The following is a 21,087-nucleotide window of genomic DNA, read 5'->3' as shown; positions in this document are numbered from 1 at the left end:
GCACTGAGCTAGGGTCGGGACCACTGAGCTAGGGTCGGGAGCTAGGGTTGAGACCACTGAGCTAGGGTCGGGACCACTGAGCTAGGGTCGAGACCACTGAGCTAGGGTCGGGAGCTAGGGTTGAGACCACTGAGCTAGGGTCGGGACCACTGAGCTAGGGTCGAGACCGCTGAGCTAGGGTCGGGACCACTGAGCTATGGTCGAGACCGCTGAGCTAGGGTCGGGACCGCTGAGCTATGGTCGGGACCACTGAGCTATGGTCGGGACCACTGAGCTAGGGTCGAGAGCACTGAGCTAGGGTCGAGAGCACTGAGCTAGGGTCGGGACCACTGACCTAGGGTCGAGACCACTGAGCTATGATCGGGACCACTGAGCTAGGGTCGAGACCACTGAGCTAGGGTCGAGACCACTGAGCTAGGGTCGGGACCACTGAGCTAGGGTCGGGACCACTGAGCTATGGTCGGGACCACTGAGCTAGGGTCGAGACCACTGAGCTAGGGTCGAGACCACTGAGCTAGGGTCGAGACCACTGAGCTAGGGTCGAGACCACTGAGCTAGGGTCGAGACCACTGACCTAGGGTCGGGACCACTGAGCTAGGGTCGAGACCACTGAGCTAGGGTCGGGACCACTGAGCTATGGTCGGGACCACTGAGCTAGGGTCGAGACCACTGAGCTAGGGTCGAGACCACTGAGCTAGGGTCGAGACCACTGAGCTAGGGTCGAGACCACTGACCTAGGGTCGAGACCACTGACCTAGGGTCGGGACCACTGAGCTAGGGTCGAGACCACTGAGCTATGGTCGAGACCACTGAGCTATGGTCGGGACCACTGAGCTAGGGTCGAGACCACTGAGCTATGGTCGAGACCACTAGGCTATGGTCGGGACCACTGAGCTAGGGTCGGGACCATTGAGCTATGGTCGAGACAACTGAGCTATGGTCGGGACCACTGAGCTAGGGTCGGGACCACTGAGCTAGGGTCGAGACCACTGAGCTAGGGTCGAGACCACTGAGCTAGGGTCGAGACCACTGACCTAGGGTCGGGACCACTGAGCTAGGGTCGAGACCACTGAGCTATGGTCGAGACCACTGACCTAGGGTCGGGACCACTGAGCTAGGGTCGAGACCACTGAGCTAGGGTCGGGACCATTGAGCTAGGGTCGGGACCACTGAGCTAGGGTCGGGACCACTGAGCTAGGGTCGGGACCACTGAGCTAGGGTCGGGACCACTGAGCTAGGGTCGGGACCACTGAGCTAGGGTCGGGACCACTGAGCTAGGGTCGGGACCACTGAGCTAGGGTCGGGACCACTGAGCTAGGGTCGAGACCACTGAGCTAGGGTCGAGACCACTGAGCTAGGGTCGAGACCACTGACCTAGGGTCGGGAGCACTGAGCTAGGGTCGAGACCACTGAGCTATGGTCGAGACCACTGAGCTATGGTCGGGACCACTGAGCTAGGGTCGGGACCACTGAGCTATGGTCGAGACAACTGAGCTATGGTCGGGACCACTGAGCTAGGGTCGGGACCACTGAGCTAGGGTCGAGACCACTGAGCTAGGGTCGAGACCACTGAGCTAGGGTCGAGACCACTGACCTAGGGTCGGGACCACTGAGCTAGGGTCGAGACCACTGAGCTATGGTCGAGACCACTGAGCTAGGGTCGGGACCACTGAGCTAGGGTCGGGACCACTGAGCTAGGGTCGGGACCACTGAGCTAGGGTCGGGACCACTGAGCTAGGGTCGGGACCACTGAGCTAGGGTCGGGACCACTGAGCTAGGGTCGGGACCACTGAGCTAGGGTCGGGACCACTGAGCTATGGTTGAGCCTGTTGAGAGTGCAGTTTCATTTCCTGACGTTGGGAGGCAGTTTAGGACCAATGAAATGAAAACCTGTCTCCACGTTCAACTCTGACATAAACTTCCATTTTAGGTAACAGGGACTTGAAGTAAAGAATCCTATATTGAACCATGTATGTTGGATTTGTTGTTAAACTATCCATTGTCAGCCATTTTGTTGATCACATACAGTTATACATCACTATATTTCTACCTATTCCACAGAAATCACGTCAGAAAGGATTCAGAGATTTACCTCCCAAATCTTACAAGAATTACAGGAGAGATGCTATTTGTAAAGAGTAGTACTGAAAATGCAAGATGTTTTGGGCCCAATGTCTTTAATAGTAAAGTGCTCAGCCTAGGAGAAGTACATTCATGTTCACTATAACGTGCAATATACTAAAAACAACTAAAGTGATGGAATAATAATGGCAGCAATATACTCATAGAAAACAATGTAACGGTGAGAATTCAAGTATACACACAGAACTTCAAGTAGCATCCACGTTGTTTTATAAACACCAAAATAAAGACTGAGAATAGAACATTGACTGACACATTCTTTGAAGTGATTTACAGAGTTCCCCATAGGATAAGGTAGTGTCTGCGTCCCCAAATGGAAGACTAGTCCCTATATAGTACACTACTTTTGACCAGAGAGTCTGTATGAACCCTGGTAGAAAGTAGTGCACTATATAGGGAATAGGGTGCCATTTGGTATGTTACGTTGGTGGTGTACGTTGATGGGACAAGTAATATGCATTCTACAAGTTCTGAGTTGAAATAATACAATAGGTTACAAAGGTCCCATAGCAGTTTCATAAGAGATATTAGTAATTACTGTGTCTATGTTAATCGATATATATAGTATTTTAAAGGTTTGTAGACCGCCGAGAGCCGTGTACATCAGTATACCTTTCAGCAATAAAGTAGCACAAAACCCTTCCTTCATAACAACCCTGTTACTAAGTCCTTGTATTTATCTACATAAATGCATGAAACACATTGATTTTCACAAATTATCCAATGAGTAACATTACTTTGACGACATCCGTCAAAATCGAAAGGAGAAATATGCTTCGTTAAGAAACTATTAAGAGAAAATAAAACAATGTCTCTCAGTAGTGGAATCCCCCCCTAAAGAGAGGCTTAAATCCCAAATGGTTCCCTGTATAGTGCACGACTTTAGACCAGAGCTTTATGGGCCCTGATAGAAACCTGTACACTATAAAGGGAACAGTGTTCCCATTTGGGGTATAACCAGAGTTTTTTTTCTTCCCGCTAGTCTCGTTGTCCTGCTTCATAGATCACTGCTACAGGATTGATATATACGCAACAACTCTGATTTTGGCAACAAAAGCAGGTAAATATCGAACCCCTTTTGCACTGTCTCAGGTCTCAATCCGTTCCATTTTAGCAGATCTGCGATTTCAATATTCAAGCAGATGTTCACAATGGAACATAGATGTATGATACTAGATGCATTTCTGACAGTAACAGTTGATGGCCAGATGATCAGATGATCGTTCTCTATGTTGTCGCTAGACGCTGAAACAGAACGCTCTTGCTTACAAAACAGAAAAGAATGAAGCAATAATTCACATATTTAAGACAAAAACTAGCAATCTCACCGCTGTACCCCCCCCTCCCCCCCACCCCACCTCCCACTCCCCAGATCCACATGGGGACAATACAGACAGAATTCCATGCCCCGAAATCCACAAATATTTTGCTGTTAGGAGACAAAGATGTGTGTGTCCCAAATGGCACCTGATTCCCTATTTAGTGCACTACTTTTGACCAGAGCCCTATGGGTGTCCCCATGAGACCTGGTCAAAAGTAGTGCATTATATAGGGAATAGGGTGCCATTTGGGATGCCATCAGCCATCATCCCTGTAGTTGTTGGCCAGTGGATCCATCCTGACCAGGCTCTCCGTTTGGGTTCAGTTTCTACCAGATGTATCCTCCGTCGTCTGCCTCCCCCTCTTCCTCTTCCTCCTCCTCCGCCTCTTCTCCGTTCTCCTCCGCCTCCTTCTCTTCCTCATCCTCCCATCCCACGCCACTCCCAAAATCTCCGGAATATCCCATCAGCTCATCTGCGAACGAGGGATGAAATGAAAAGAGTATTTCTCAGTTAACGAGTCTTATGATATCATGTGACAAAAGACTTCAGGTAACATACAGTAGGATGTTTGTAGGTAGTTAATACTGGTACATACTGCAGTCTCTCCTTGTCCATACACTGCTTTCAGAGTAAGGAAAGAAATGTGTCTTTTATATTTCAAATGAACTATCCCTTTAATACTGATGAAATTCAATCGAACCACCCTGCGCCGCCGTGGCCATCCCACTGCTCTGGACTGTTCAGTACAGTGTGATGTCCACACAGTGCATTTGTTTCAATCCTGGTCTTATTATAAGACCAAAGGCCATTTTGTTTTAGTCCTATACAGCCCTACGGTCCTATACAGCCCTATACAGCCGTATAACCCTACAACCATTTATCCCTATAGCCCTAGACAGGCCTATACAGTCCTACTGCCCTATACAGCCCTACGGTCCTATACAGCCCTATACAGCCTTATAACCCTACAACCATATATCCCTATATCCCATACAGCCCTATACAGTCCTACTGCCCTATACAGCCCTATAGTCCTATACAGCCCTATAGCCCTATACAGCCCTATACCCCTATACAGCCCTATACCCCTATACAGTCCTATACCCCTATACAGTCCTATACCCCTATACCCCTATACAGCCCTATACCCCTATATAGTCATACAACCCTATACCCCTATACAGTCTTATTCCCCTATACAGCCCTATACCCCATACAGCCCTATACAGTCCTATACCCCTATACAGTCCTATTCCCCTATACAGCCCTATACCCCTATACAGCCCTATACCCCTATACAGCCCTATACCTCTATACAGTCCTATTCCCCTATACAGCCCTATACCCCTATACAGCCCTATACCCCTATACAGTCCTATACCCCTATACAGTCCTATACCCCTATACAGCCCTATACCCCTATACAGTCCTATACCCCTATACAGCCCTATACCCCTATACAGTCCTATACAGTCCTACAGCCCATAATACTGATTGTTATTATATAACCACCGAGAAGTTCTTCACTACAGCCCTACAGCCCATAATACTGATTGTTATTATATAACCACCAAGAAGTTCTTCACTACAGCCCTACAGCCTGTAATACTAAAGCAATTGTACATGAGAGGTGCCTGCTAAATAACTGTTTTAGCACAGCTGTGCTGCGGCCATAGTTAGGAGGCGAAGCAGCTGTAAATGGAGTCTGAAGTGGAGGGAGTACAGGGCTTAGCATGTCTCTCCAAGAGGCTAAAAAGAGGTTTCGGCTTGAATATTTTCAGAAGGAGTCGAGTAATTGATTACGGGAGGAGGATTTAAAGCAGTATTCAAATGCATAGGATGTAGTGATCACAATATAGTAGCCGTATCTAGGAAAGCCAAAGTTCCAAAGGATGGGCCTAATATAGTGTATAAGAGGTCATACAATACGTTTTGTAGTGATTCATATGTTGATGATGTAAAGAATATTTGCTGCTCTGTGGTGTGTAATGACTGTCACGCCCTGGCCTTAGTATTCTTTGTTTTCTTTATTATTTTAGTTAGGTCAGGGTGTGACATGGGGAATGTTTGTGTTTTGTCGGTTTTGGGTGATTATATGGTAAAGGGGGTGTTGGGTGTAGTGTATGGGTTTGTGTTGAGTGCATGTGTCTAGCTGTGTCTATGTTGATTTAGTTTTCTAGGAGAGTCTATGGTTGCCTAAATGAGTTCCCAATTAGAGACAGCTGATTTCTGTTGTCTCTGATTGGGAGCCATATTTAGGGTAGCCATAGGCTTTCATTTGATGTGGGTAATTGTCTATGTTATACGTTTGTAGCCTGTGTGTGCACTTCGTTATTAGCTTCACGATCGTTTTCTTGTTTTGTTTAGTGTGTAAGTGTTTTTGTTTCGTTTTACCTTCGTATTCATTAAAAGGAATATGGCTTATTTTCCTACTGCTGCGTTTTGGTCCGTCAATCCTCCACACGATCGTGACAATGACGAGCAACCAGACGCTGCACTTGACGCATTTTTGACATTTGCTTATTCCAGTTACTAATAAGCACCCGCTAAGAAAATGACGGTAAAAACTGTTAAATCTCCTTGGATTGATGAGGAATTAAAAAATTGTAAAGTTAAGAGAGATGAGGCAAAAGGTATGGCAAATAAGTCTGGCAGCCCAACCGATTGGCAAATAGTACTGCAAATTAAGAAATCATGTGACTAAACTAAATAAAAATAAACTATACTATGAAACAAAAATAAATTATATAAAGAATGATAGTAAAAAGCTTTGGAGCACCTTAAATGAAAATTTGTGAAAAAAAGCAAACTCAGCTCCATCATTCATTGAATCAGATGGCTCATTCATCACAAAACCCACTGATATTGCCAACTACTTTAATGAATTTTTCATTGGTAAGCTTAGCAAATTTAGGCATGACATGCCAGCAACAAACGCTGACACTACACATCCAAGTATATCGGACCAAATTATGAAAGACAAGAATTGTACTTTTGAATTCCGTAAAGTGAGTGTAGAAGAGGTGACAAAAAATATTGTTGTCTATCAACAATGACAAGCCACCGGGGTCTGACTATCTGCATGGAAAATGACTGAGGATAATAGGGGATGATATTGGCACTCCTATTTGCCGTATCTTCAATTTAAGCCGACTAGAAAGTGGGTGCCCTCAGGCCTGGAGGGAAGCAAAAGTCATTCCGCTAACCAAGAATAGTAAAGCCCCCTTTACTGCCTCAAATAGCTGACCAATCAGTCTGTTACCAACCCTTAGTAAACTTCTGGAAAAAATGGTGTTTGACCAGATACAATGTTATTTTACAGTGAACAAATTGACAACAGACTTTCAGCATGCTTATAGGGAAGGACATTCAACAAGCACAGCACTTACACAAATGATGATGATTGGCTGGGAGAAATTTATGATAAAAAGATTGTGGGGGCTGTTTTGTTAGACTTCAGTGCAGCTTTTAACATTATCGATCGCAGTCTGCTGCTGGAAAAAAACATATGTGTTATGGCTTTACACCCTCTGCTATAACGTGGATAAAGAGTTACTTGTCCAACAGAACACAGAGGGTGTTCTTTAATGGAAGCCTCTCAAATATCATCCAGTTAGAATCAGGAGTTCCCCAGGGTAGCTGTTTAGGCCCTTTACTTTTTTCAATCTTTACTAACGACATGAGTAAAGCCAGTGTGTCTATGTATGTGGATGACTCAACACTATACACGTCAGCTACTACAGCGACTGAAATGACTGCAACACTTAACAAAGAGCTGCAGTTAGTTTCAGAGGGGGTGGCAAGGAACACGTTAGCCCTAAATATTTCCAAAACGAAAAGCATTGTATTTGGAACAAATCATTCACTAAACACTAAACCTCAGCTAAATCTCGTAATGAATAATGTGGAAATTGAGCAAGTTGAGGTGACTAAACTGCTTGGAGTAACCCTGGATTGTCCCCAAGTCCAGAACAGACTATGGGAGACACACAGTACTACCTAGAGCCATTACTACATGGAACTCTATTCCATATCAGGTAACTGATGCAAGCAGTAGAATCAGATTTAAAAAGCAGGTAAAATACACCCTATGAAACAGCGGGGACTGTGAAGAGACACACACACAGATACAGACACATGCACACGCTAGCACACACACTCTACACACAGCACTCTACACACAGCACTCTACACACAGCACTCTACACACAGCAATCTACACACAGCACTCTACACACAGCACTCTACACACACAGCACTCTACACACACAGCACTCTACACACACAGCACTCTACACACACAGCACTCTACACACAGCACTCTACACACACAGCACTCTACACACACAGCACTCTACACACACAGCACTCTACACACACAGCACTCTACACACACAGCACTCTACACACAGCACTCTACACACAGCACTCTACACACACAGCACTCTACACACAGCACTCTACACACAGCACTCTACACACAGCACTCTACACACACGCACATTGTAATATTGTTGTACGGTGGTATTATACATGTTGTATTGTAGATATGTAGTGGTATAATAATGTTTTATGATGTACTGTTTTATATTTTGTTTTACATGTAAGTACTTTAATCTGTTTGGACCCCAGGAAGAGTAGCTGTTGCCTTGGCAACAGCTAATGGGGATCCTTAATAAATACAAATGGGGGGGAAAGCATTTCCCTACACTCTTAATAAAATCTGCTAGCCATGTGCATGTGACCAATAAAAAGTGATTTGATTTGAAAGTGAGAGGAGGTTGAAAAGACTGAGGGAGGTTTGAATCTATTGAAGCTAGCAATAACAATGGAGAGGGTATGAAGAGGAAGATTGATGACACGTTCAAACAGAGTGAGGCGGACGCCAGTTACAGTTCTGGAGGTGAAGGGGTAGCCGGTGTTGTGAGGATCTCGGAGCCAGAGACTTGCATTGATGGACCTGGTTATTGATAAAGACAAGTTTGGTCCAGTGGGAGTGAGGGTGGAACCAGGCCTTTTGGCTGATTCATGGGTGGTTTCAGGTTGGGTGGAAAAGTTAGTGGGTGCTGTTGAGTGGGTGAAGGTAACCCGAAGTGGAGTGGTGATGTTGGTTTGTGTTTCTTCAGATCAGAGGGAGCAGGGCGCTCCGTGCGACACAACTTGGGGAAAGACCTGTATCTTGCTTTACACGCTTAGTTACAGGGCACCATTAAAGGGAGGGATTTCTGGGGTAGCGTTAAGTTTGGAGGTGGAACAATTCAAGTTGAAGATTCCTGGTGTTGGTGACGCTCGACGTTTGGTGCGACGAAGACCCGGTGGTGAGCACGGTGAATCAGAGGAGTCACCGTCAGTCCTTTTGAGTTTTGAACACTGGGGGCTGGTGGCACCTTAATTGGGGAGGACGGGCTCGTGGTAATGGCTGGAGTGGAATGGTATCAAATACATCAAACACATTTGTTTCCATGTGGTTGATGTCATTCCATTAACTCTGTTCCAGACATTGAGCCGTCCTCCCCTCAGAAGCCTCCACTGGTTTTGAGTCAGAGTCTCTACCCAACAAAGCCATGTTAGGATATATCAGGTATCCTGTTAGAGCTTCTCTTCTGAATCCACTGCTCTGTTTCAGCTGTAACGTTTATGGCCACAGCAGTGTATAGGACGGAGAGTCCAAGATGTGGGAAGTGTGCAGGAGGGCAATGGGGAAAGAGGATTGTGTCGTTTCGGTGGATTAAGTTGTGTGTGTTAACTGTCTATGATGCTGGGTGTCTATGATGCTGGGTGTCTATGATGCTGGGTGTCTATGATGCTGGGGATCATGGGAAGTGCCCGGTGTGAGAGAGGCAGATTGGGGTGGCTTTGAGTCAGAGTAGTACAGACGGTCTCGTACGCTGAGACAGTGAAGAAAGTAGAGGAGGAGGGGTCAAGGGTCAGGGATCCTGAGAGGATTCCAGTGAATAGTAGATCTGTGCCAGAACAGAAGGATAGGTCAACGAGTGATACAGGCTTCAGTAAGGTTGGCTTCTTAGTGTTTGTAGCAATGGTTATCAACTGTACCGCAGAAATGGAACGTAAATCACAGACAATAGATGTTGTGGTGGCAGCTGCAGAGATGTAGTTGGGTATACGAGATTTGACTTCAGAAGAGTTACAGGGTGTGTTGTCGCGTCCCCCCAGGCCGCTGGCATGGTGCAGGAGCAGATAGGATCAAAGTAGGGGAATGGGGTAGTGGGTTTTTAATGAGTGTAGGGTTAAGTTGGTAGGGTAATTAAAATATATGTATATCTTTATTTATTTATAATATTTCCCGGTTCCCATTTTGTATCACAAAGTGTAATGGATCTGTACTATGGTTTCGTTGGGGAAGGTAATGCCACATATTGGATACGAACTGCTGTTAAACCTCACAGAAGAAGAGGGGTCCTGTAGAGCAGTGTAGCCTGCTAAAAAAGTCCCTTTTGCACCTCGAGTGGACAGTTAAGCAATAAGGCACAGGAGGTGTGGTATATGGCCAATATACCACAGCTAAGGGCTGTTCTTATGCACGACGCAAAGTGGAGTGCCTGGACACAGCTCTTAGCCGTGGTATATTGGCCATATACCACACCTCCTGTGCCTTATTGCTATTATAAACTGGTTACCAATGTAATTAGAGCAGTAAAAATACATGTTTTGTCATACCCATTTCAGCCAATCAGCATTCAAGGCTCGAACCACCCAGTTTATAATTGCTTTTCTACAACGGGTCACCAATTAAATAAAAAACGTTATTTTGATAAATCTATTCATAGGCTTCCATTTCATCCCTCAACGAAAATATAGGCCCAGTCCCGACACATCTATGGTTGCTAGTCAAGCCGGCAGGCCGTTCATTCTGGTTAGGTTGACGGAGACGCGACCCCGTCATTAAGTCTTGTTGTTCTATATCTACAGTCGTGACCCAGTCGTTAAGTCTTTTTGTTCTATATCTACAGTCGTGACCCAGTCGTTAAGTCTTTTTGTTCTATATCTACAGTCGGGACCCAGTCGTTAAGTCTTTTTGTTCTATATCTACAGACGGGACCCTAGACCCCAGACGGGACCCAGTCGTTAAGTCTTGTTGTTCTATATCTACAGACGGGACCCAGTCGTTAAGTCTTGTTGTTCTATATCTACAGTCGGGACCCAGTCGTTAAGTCTTTTTGTTCTATATCTACAGTCGGGACCCAGTCGTTAAGTCTTTTTGTTCTATATCTACAGTCGGGACCCAGTCGTTAAGTCTTTTTGTTCTATATCTACAGACGGGACCCAGTCGTTAAGTCTTGTTGTTCTATATCTACAGACGGGACCCAGTCGTTAAGTCTTGTTGTTCTATATCTACAGACGGGACCCAGTCGTTAAGTCTTGTTGTTCTATATCTACAGACGGGACCCAGTCGTTAAGTCTTGTTGTTCTATATCTACAGACGCGACCCAGTCGTTAAGTCTTGTTGTTCTATATCTACAGACGGGACCCAGTCGTTAAGTCTTGTTGTTCTATATCTACAGACGCGACCCAGTCGTTAAGTCTTGTTGTTCTATATCTACAGAAGCGACCCAGTCGTTAAGTCTTGTTGTTCTATATCTACAGACGGGACCCAGTCGTTAAGTCTTGTTGTTCTATATCTACAGACGGGACCCAGTCGTTAAGTCTTGTTGTTCTATATCTACAGACGCGACCCAGTCGTTAAGTCTTGTTGTTCTATATCTACAGACGCGACCCAGTCGTTAAGTCTTGTTGTTCTATATCTACAGTCGTGACCCAGTCGTTAAGTCTTTTTGTTCTATATCTACAGAAGCGACCCAGTCGTTAAGTCTTGTTGTTCTATATCTACAGACGCGACCCAGTCGTTAAGTCTTTTTGTTCTATATCTACAGACGCGACCCAGTCGTTAAGTCTTGTTGTTCTATATCTACAGACGCGACCCAGTCGTTAAGTCTTGTTGTTCTATATCTACAGACGCGACCCAGTCGTTAAGTCTTGTTGTTCTATATCTACAGAAGCGACCCAGTCGTTAAGTCTTGTTGTTCTATATCTACAGACGCGACCCAGTCGTTAAGTCTTGTTGTTCTATATCTACAGACGGGACCCAGTCGGTAAGTCTTGTTGTTCTATATCTACAGAAGCGACCCAGTCGTTAAGTCTTGTTGTTCTATATCTACAGTCGTGTTCTAAATGTTCCATTGCCATGCTGGCTGGCAACGCTCTCATCCCTTGCTTGCTAGCTAGCCAACTAGGGCTAACTTCCAGTCACGTTTAAAAGTGAAGCCAAAATAACAGCAAAGTATCTGCGTGTCGTTTGACCTGTTTTTATATCGACATTTCTTATATCCATAAAAACGATGCTGATTCATGATTTCAACTGGCTGAGACAAGATGTCCGTCTCATCCTGACACGTTCATTAATTCTCAATAGGACGGTGGAGATCGAATTTCAATATCGAAACAATGTTGCACATGTCCAGAGACAGAAACATTTGTACAAACCCCCCTGTTGTTGCAAACCAAATGTTAGGCTAGAAGCATGGGGATATAATGTCTAGATGCTTTTTACAGTAGACATCAACTTAATGAATTAGTTGATGGGACACTGGATGCGCAGGCATTTCTCATAGGCGGACCCATACTAACAGTTTTTTTTTTTAGGAGTGGCTTAGGACGCGTCTCAACCAATCACAATGCCTGCTTTTTGTTATTGTCTAACCACCAAGAAGCTCTTCCCTACAGCCCTACAGCTCTTACCACAGTCAGGGTTGCCATGGATTCTAGAGCCCATCATTTCTCCTCCGTGCTGGTCGACACACCAACACTCTCCCATGCTCTGGTCACACTGCAGCTGCCTGTAGTAGCCGTCCTCGTCGCAGCTGGGGATGTACATGCCTGCAAAAACACACACACACTGTGTTGTTAAATATGTATGCACTGTGCTGCGGAGCTCTCTGCGCTGCCTCACACCGGTGGAAGAGATAAGTGGTGCATAAATGAAAAACGTCAGCGCAGCTTGTAGACCTGTGAGGAGACTCAGTCCGGAAAGGAAGGAGAGGTAACAGAGGAGGAGCTGTCTGTTGGAGAATGCCAGAGAGAGAGAGAGGTGAGAGAGAGGGTAGAAGAGAGGGAGAAAGACAGAGAGGGAGGCGGAAGAACAGAGGGAGAAAGAGAAAGAGAGAGAGGAAGAGAGAGGGACAGAAAAAACAGGGAGGCGATAGAGTGAGAGAGACACAGAAAAAATAGGGAGAGGCGAGAGAGTGAGAGACAGAGAGAGAGTAGTAGTATTAGTAGTATTTATGAGGATCGCCCAATGAGCTGCTGCTGAGGCAGAGGCTACTCTTCCTGGGGTCCAAACAGGAAACAACACATAAAACACATACCACTACCTACCTATCATACCTACCTATCTCAAGATAGCCAGGTGACACAACCAGGCATCACATACCACTACCTACCTATCATACCTACCTATCTCAAGATAGCCAGGTGATACAACCAGGCATCACATACCACTACCTACCTATCATACCTACCTATCTCAAGATAGCCAGGTGACACAACCAGGCATCACATACCACTACATAATACAATACAAAGTCCATCAAAATGTGTTTGTCTCAAAGAGAGAGAGACAGACTCTAGTCTGATTTATTGAGCCAGGCCTTTATTCAGGATGCATTAATCTATCTATATATTTACTCATGCATGTCTCTCTATGCCGTGATAGTGTCATTTTTATTAATATATTTTCTCATGTACAGTTGAAGTCGGAAGTTTAAATACACTTAGGTTGGAGTCATTAAAACTAGATTTTCAACCACTCAACAAATTCCTTGTTAACAAACTATAGTTTTGGCAAGCCGGTTAGGATATCTACTGTGTGCATGACAAGTAATGTTTCAACAATTGTTTACAGACAGATTATTCACTTATAATTCACTGTATCACAATTCCAGTGTCTCAGAAGTTTACATACACTAAGTTGACTGTGCCTTTAAACAGCTTAGAAAATTCCAGAAAATTATGTCATGGCTTTAGAAGCTTCTGATTGGCTAATTGACATCATTTGCGTCAATTGGAGGTGTACCTGTGGATGTATTTCAAGGCCTACCTTCAAACTCAGTGCCTCTTTGCTTGACATCATGGGAAAATCTAAAGAAATCAGTCAAGACCTCAGAATTTTTTTTGTAGACCTACACAAGTCTGGTTCATCTTGGTTCATCCAAATGCCTGAAGGTACCACCTTCATCTGTACAAACAATAGTACGCAAGTATAAACACCATGGGACCACGCAGCCGTTATACCGCTCAGGAAGGAGACGCCTTCTGTCACCTAGAGATGAACGTACTTTGGTGTGAAAAGTGCAAATCAATCCCAGAACAACAGCAAGGACCTTGTGAAGATGCCGAAGGAAACAGGTACAAAAGTATCTATATCCACAGTAAAACGAGTCCTATATCAACATAACCTGAAAGGCCGCTCAGCGAGGAAGAAGCCACTGCTCCAAAACCGCCATAAAAATGCCAGACTATGATTTGCAACTGCACATGGGGACAAAGATAGTACTTTTTGGAGAAATGTCCTCTGGTCTGATGAAACAAAAATAGAACTGTTTGGCCATAATGACCATCGTTATGTTTGGAGGAAAAAGGGGGATGCTTGTAAGCCGAAGAACACCATCCCAACCGTGAAGCACGGGGGTGGCAGCATCATGTTGTGGGGGTGCTTTGCTGCAGGAGGGACTGGTGCACTTCACAAAATAGATGGCATCATGACGAAGGAAAATTATGTGGATATATTGAAGCAACATCTCAAGACATCAGTCAGGAAGTTAAAGCTTGGTCGCAAATGGGTCTTCCAAATGGACAATGAGCCCAAGCATACTTCCAAAGTTGTGGCAAAATGGCTTAAGGACAACACTGTCAAGGTATTGGAGTGGCCATCACAAAGCCCTGACCTCAATCCTATAGAACATTTGTGGGCAGAACTGAAAAAGAGTGTGTGAGCAAGGAGGCCTACAAACCTGACTCAGTTACACCAGCTCTGTCAGGAGGAATGAGCCAAAATTCACCCAACTTATTGTGGGACGCTTCTGGAAGACTACCCAAAACGTTTGACCCAAGTTAAACAATTTAAAAGCAATGCTACCAAATACTAATTGAGTGTATGTAAACTTCTGACCCACTGGGAATGTGATGAAAGAAATAAAAGCTGAAATAAATCATTATCTCTACTATTATTCTGACATTTAACATTCTTAAAATAAAGTGGGGATCCTAACTGACCTAAAACAGGGAATTCTTACTAGGATTAAATGTCAGGAATTCTGAAAAACTGAGTTTAAATGTATTTGGCTGAGGTGTATGTAAACTTCCGACTTCAACTGTATGTCTATGTCTTGATAGTGTCATGTGAAAATGGTTGACAGTCCTGTGACAGTTTCCCCTCTGTTTCAGCCTCCTCCCTTCAGACCAACTGTCAAACACAACTGCCACTTTACATAAACACTGTAGCGAGGGGGCGGAGTTACAAATGCCCCCAAAATAAAGAGACAAGACAAGGAATAAAACAAGTCCCAATGGGGAACTAACTTTAAACTTGTCTTCAAATATTTAAAGCCTGTTTTTGGTTTGGTTCCTCCTTATCCTTAGTTGGTACCCATACTGCACCATACTGTAACATACTGCACCATACCCCACCATACTGCACCATACACCCAACATACTGCACCATACCCCACCATACTGCACCATACACACAACATACTGCACCATACCTCATCATACTGCACCATACCCCAACATAATGCACACCATACCCCACCATACTGCACCATACCCCATCATACTGCACCATACCCCAACATACTGCACCATAATGTACCATACCCCACCATACTGCACCATACCCCAACATACTGCACCATACCCCAACATACTGCACTATACCCCAACATACTGCACCATACCCCACCATACTGCACCATACCCCAACATACTTCACCATACCCCACCATACTGCACTATACCCCAACATACTGCACCATACCCCAACATACTGCACCATACCCCAACATACTGCACCATACCCCACCATACTGCACTATACCCCAACATACTGTACCATACCCCAACATACTGCACTATACCCCAACATACTGCACTATACCCCAACACACTGCACTATACCCCAACATACTGCACCATACCCCAACATACTGCACCATACTGTACTATACTGCACCATACCTCATCATACTGCACCATACCCAAACATAATGCACCATAATGTACCATACCCCACCATACTGCACCATACCCCAACATACTGCACTATACCCCAACATACTGCACCATACCCCATCATACTGCACCATACCCCCAACATACTGCACCATACCCCATCATACTGCACCATACCCCAACATACTGCACCATACCCCACCATTCTGCACTATACCCCATCATACTGCACCATACCCCAACATACCTCATCATACTGCACCATACCCCATCATACTGCACCATACCCCAACATACTGCACCATACCCCAACATACTGCACCATACCCCAACATACTTCACCATACTGCACCATACCCCAACATACTGCACCATACCCCATCATACTGCACCATACCCCATCATACTGTACCATACCCCAACATACTGTACCATACCCCAACATACTGTACTATACTGCACCACACCATACTGCACAATGCCTCATCATACTGCACCATACCCCACCATACTGCACCATACCCCATCATATTGCACCATACCCCAACATACTGCACCATACCCCACCATTCTGCACTATACCCCATCATACTGCACCATACCCCAACATACCTCATCATACTGCACCATACCCCATCATACTGCACCATACCCCAACATACTGCACCATACCCCAACATACTGCACCATACCCCAACATACTTCACCATACTGCACCATACCCCAACATACTGCACCATACCCCATCATACTGCACCATACCCCATCATACTGTACCATACCCCAACATACTGTACCATACCCCAACATACTGCACCATACCCCACCATACCCCAACATACTGCACCATACCCCATCATACTGCACCATACCCCAACATACTGCACCATACCCCAACATACCTAATCATACTGCACCATACCCCCAACATACTGTACCATACCCCAACATACTGCACCATACCCCACCATACTGCACCATACCCCAACATACTGCACCATACCCCATCATACTGCACCATACCCCAACATACTGCACCATACCTAATCATACTGCACCATACCTAATCATACTGCACCATACCTAATCATACTGCACCATACCCCAACATACTGCACCATGCCCCATCATACTGCACCATACCCCAACATACTGCACCATACCTAATCATACTGCACCATACCCCATCATACTGCACCATACCCCAACATACTGCACCATACCTAATCATACTGCACCATACCCCATCATACTGCACCATACCCCAACATACTGCACCATGCTGTACTATACTGCACCATACTGTACTATACTGTACTATTCTGCACCATACACCACCATACTGTGCCATACCTAATCATACTGCACCATACCCCAACATACTGCACCATACCCCACCATACCTCACCATACCCAAACATACTGTACCATACCCCAACATACTGCGCCATACCCCAACATACTGCACCATACCCCAACATACTGCACCATACCCCAACATACTGCGCCATACCCCAACATACTGCACCATACCGTACTATTCTGCACCATACCCCAACATACTGCGCCATACCCCAAAATACTGCACCATACTGTACTATTCTGCACCATACACCACCATACCTCATCATACTGTACCATACTGCACCATACCCCAACATACTGTACCATACTGCACCATACCCCCAACATACTGCACCATACCCCACCATACTGTACCATACCCCACCATACCCCACCATACTGCACCATACTGCACCATACCCCACCATAATGTACCATACCCCACCATACTGCACCATACCCCACCATACTGCACCATACTGTACTATACTGCACCATACTGTACTATACTGTACTATTCTGCACCATACCCCACCATACTGTACTATACTGTACTATTCTGCGCCATACCCCACCATACTGCGCCATACTGTACTATACTGTACTATTCTGCACCATACCCCACCATACTGTACTCTTCTGCGCCATACCCCACTATACTGCGCCATACTGTACTATTCTGCGCCATACCCCACCATACTGCGCCATACTGTACTATACTGTACTATTCTGCGCCATACCCCACCATACTGCACCATACTGCACTATACTGTACTATTCTGCACCATACCCCACCATACTGCACCATACCCCACCATACTGCACCATACCCTACCATACTGCGCCGTACTGTACTATACTGTACTATTCTGCACCATACCCCACCATACTGCACCATACCCCACCATACTGTACTATACTGTACTATTCTGCACCATACCCCACCATACTGCACCATACCCCACCATACTGCACCATACTGTACTATACTGTACTATTCTGCACCATACCCCACCATACTGCACCATACCCCACCATACTGCACCATACCCCACCATACTGCACCATACTGTACTATACTGTACTATTCTGCACCATACCCCACCATACTGCACCATACCCCAACATACTGCACCATACCCCAACATACTGCACCATACCCCAACATACTGTACCATACCCCAACATACTGCACCATACCCCACCATACTGCACCATACCCCACCATACTGCACCATACCCCATCATACTGCACCATACCCCAACAAACTGCACCATTCTGCACCATTTTGCTGTAGGGGCATTAGGTATCCTTGAGCAGAGGAGTAAAATCACAATCATGTCAGTCGGCCTGTTTTTGGTTTGGTTCCTTGTTGTCCTTTGATTGGCACCTCTACTGACAGGCCTGCCAATCACAACACTGGAAGGAGACTCTCTCTCTCTGGAGTTGGTTGTGTGAGGGTGCTGTGTGTGGTGAGAGGTTGCTGTCCCTTTTTTGTTCAGAGGAGTGAGAGGAGGAGTGAGAGGAGGGAGGGAGAGGAGGAGTGAGAGGAGGGAGGGAGAGGAGGGAGGGAGAGGAGGGAGTGAGAGGAGGGAAGCTGAGGAGGGAAGCAGAGGAGGGAAGGAGAGGAGGGAGGGAGGGATGGAGTGAGAGGAGGAGTGCGAGGAGGGAGTGAGAGGAGGAGGGAGAGGAAGGAAGGAGAGGAGGGTGTGAGAGGAGGGAGGGGAGGGAGTGAGAGGAGGAGGGAGGGAGGGAGGGAGGGAGGGAGGGAGGGAGGGAGGAGGGAAGGAGAGGAGGGAGGGGAGGAGTGAGAGGATGGAGTGAGAGGAGGGAGGGAGAGAGAGGAGGGAGTGAGAGGAGGAAGAGGAGGGAGTGAGAAGAGGGAAGGAGAGGAGGAGGGAGGGAGGGAGAGGAGAGAGTGAGAAGAGGGAGGGAGAGGAGGGAGAGGAGAAGGGAGGGAGGGAGAGGGAGTGAGAGGAGGGAGGGAGAGGGAGTGAGAGGAGGGAGGGAGAGGAGGGAGGGAGAGGAGGGAGTGAGAGGAGGGAGGGAGTGAGAGGAGGGAGTGAGAGGAGGAAGAGGAGGGAGTGAGAGGAGGGAAGGAGAGAGAGGAGGGAGTGAGAAGAGGGAGGGAGAGGAGGGAGAGGAGGAGGGGAGGAGGGAGGGAGTGAGAGGAGGGAGTGAGAGGAGGGAGTGAGAGGAGGGAGGGAGAGGAGGGAGGGAGAGGAGGGAGGGAGAGGAGGAGGGAGGGAAAATGAATAAAGCAGTAGTTGTGTTTCTGAAAGAGGAGCACCTTGTCAAGCGGATGGTTGAGACAGGTGTTACTCTAAATGATGTGTTTTTGCTAATCACGCCGCTTTTCTCCCCGGATACCAGGGTTACTTTATCCAATGTGCCAACGTTCATTCCAGATGGCAACCTGATGCGAGAGCTCACACGTTACGGGAAAGCCAAAGACAGTTATTACTTGGATGTTAAAACCCACAACTGAAACATGTTACTGCTTGTAAAAGGCAGGTATCTGGTATCAGGTGAGGTATGAGGGGAAAGTCTACATGGTTTATGTGACTACAGGTGAGGTATGAGGTGAAAGTCTACATGGTTAATGTGACTGCAGGTGAGGTATGAGGGGAAAGTCTACATGGTTAATGTGACTGCAGGTGAGGTATGAGGGGAAAGTCTACATGGTTTATGTGACTGCAGGTGACGTATGAGGGGAAAGTCTACATGGTTGAAGAATATTTGAAGAAGATTAATTTACAGGATTTTTTTTCTCATGATGTAGAGAAGTTTATCAGGACAGTCAATCCCATTAAGACATCCGTGGGCTTGGATAAAGTTACTCAGAGGGTGCGTTGGCGTCTGAATGGCCGTGTTGCAGCGGGAAGAGAAGAAGATCCAGCAAAGGAAAGAAAGTAGTGGAAAAGAAAAGTCCATAAAACATGATGATCAGCATCACAGGGGGAGATCTTTCCCTTGTCTGTTACCTCTGTTGATGGGTCTGATCAGCATCACAGGGGGAGATCTTTCCCTTGTCTGTTACCTCTGTTGATGGGTCTGATCAGCATCACAGGGGGAGGTCTTTCCCTTGTCTGTTACCTCTGTTGATGGCTCTGATCAGCATCACAGGGGGAGATCTTTCCCTTGTCTGTTACCTCTGTTGATGGGTCTGATCAGCATCACAGGGGAGATCTTTCTCTTGTCTGTTACCTCTGTTGATGGGTCTGATCAGCATCACAGGGGGAGATCTTTCCCTTGTCTGTTACCTCTGTTGATGGGTCTGATCAGCATCACAGGGGGAGGTCTTTCCCTTGTCTGTTACCTCTGTTGATGGCTCTGATCAGCATCACAGGGGGAGATCTTTCCCTTGTCTGTTACCTCTGTTGATGGGTCTGATCAGCATCACAGGGGAGATCTTTCTCTTGTCTGTTACCTCTGTTGATGGCTCTGATCAGCATCACAGCGGGAGATCTTTCCCTTGTCTGTTACCTCTGTTGATGGCTCTGATCAGCATCACAGGGGGAGGTCTTTCCCTTGTCTGTTACCTCTGTTGATGGCTCTGATCAGCATCACAGGGGGAGATCTTTCCTTTGTCTGTTACCTCTGTTGATGGCTCTGATCAGCATCACAGGGGGAGATCTTTCCCTTGTCTGTTACCTCTGTTGATGGCTCTGTTCAGCATCACAGGGGGAGATCGTTCCCTTGTCTGTTACCTCTGTTGATGGGTCTGATCAGCATCACAGGGGGAGATCTTTCCTTTGTCTGTTACCTCTGTTGATGGCTCTGATCAGCATCACAGGGGGAGATCTTTCCCTTGTCTGTTACCTCTGTTGATGGTTCTGATCAGCATCACAGGGGGAGATCTTTCCCTTGTCTGTTACCTCTGTTGTTGGCTCTGATCAGCATCACAGGGGGAGCTCTTTCCCTTGTCTGTTACCTCTGTTGATGGCTCTGATCAGCATCACAGGGGGAGATCTTTCCCTTGTCTGTTGGCTCTGTTGATGGCTCTGATCAGCATCACAGGGGGAGATCTTT

The 21,087-nt window shown here is 46.3% G+C and overlaps 1 protein-coding gene across 2 annotated transcripts in view; it reads right to left on the bottom strand.

The window, feature by feature from the left end:
* Positions 1-2,158: 2,158 nt before the first annotated feature.
* LOC129864186 (testican-2-like) overlaps positions 2,159-21,087 on the bottom strand; it is a 70,350-nt gene continuing 51,421 nt past the window's right edge. For both annotated transcript variants that reach the window (XM_055936884.1, XM_055936875.1), the window contains exons 9-10: positions 12,222-12,359; positions 2,159-3,936 (exon numbers count right to left, since the gene is read on the bottom strand). In XM_055936884.1, coding sequence (XP_055792859.1) covers positions 3,791-3,936; positions 12,222-12,359 — 284 coding nt within the window. In that variant the 3' untranslated portion in view covers positions 2,159-3,790. The remainder of the gene's footprint in view (positions 3,937-12,221; positions 12,360-21,087) is intronic.

Source organism: Salvelinus fontinalis, chromosome 1 (assembly GCF_029448725.1).
Source record: "Salvelinus fontinalis isolate EN_2023a chromosome 1, ASM2944872v1, whole genome shotgun sequence".
NCBI classification, from domain to species: Eukaryota; Metazoa; Chordata; class Actinopteri; order Salmoniformes; family Salmonidae; genus Salvelinus; species Salvelinus fontinalis.
The sequence above is the reverse complement of the archived record's forward strand: the minus strand, read 5'-3'. Positions and strand labels throughout refer to the sequence as shown.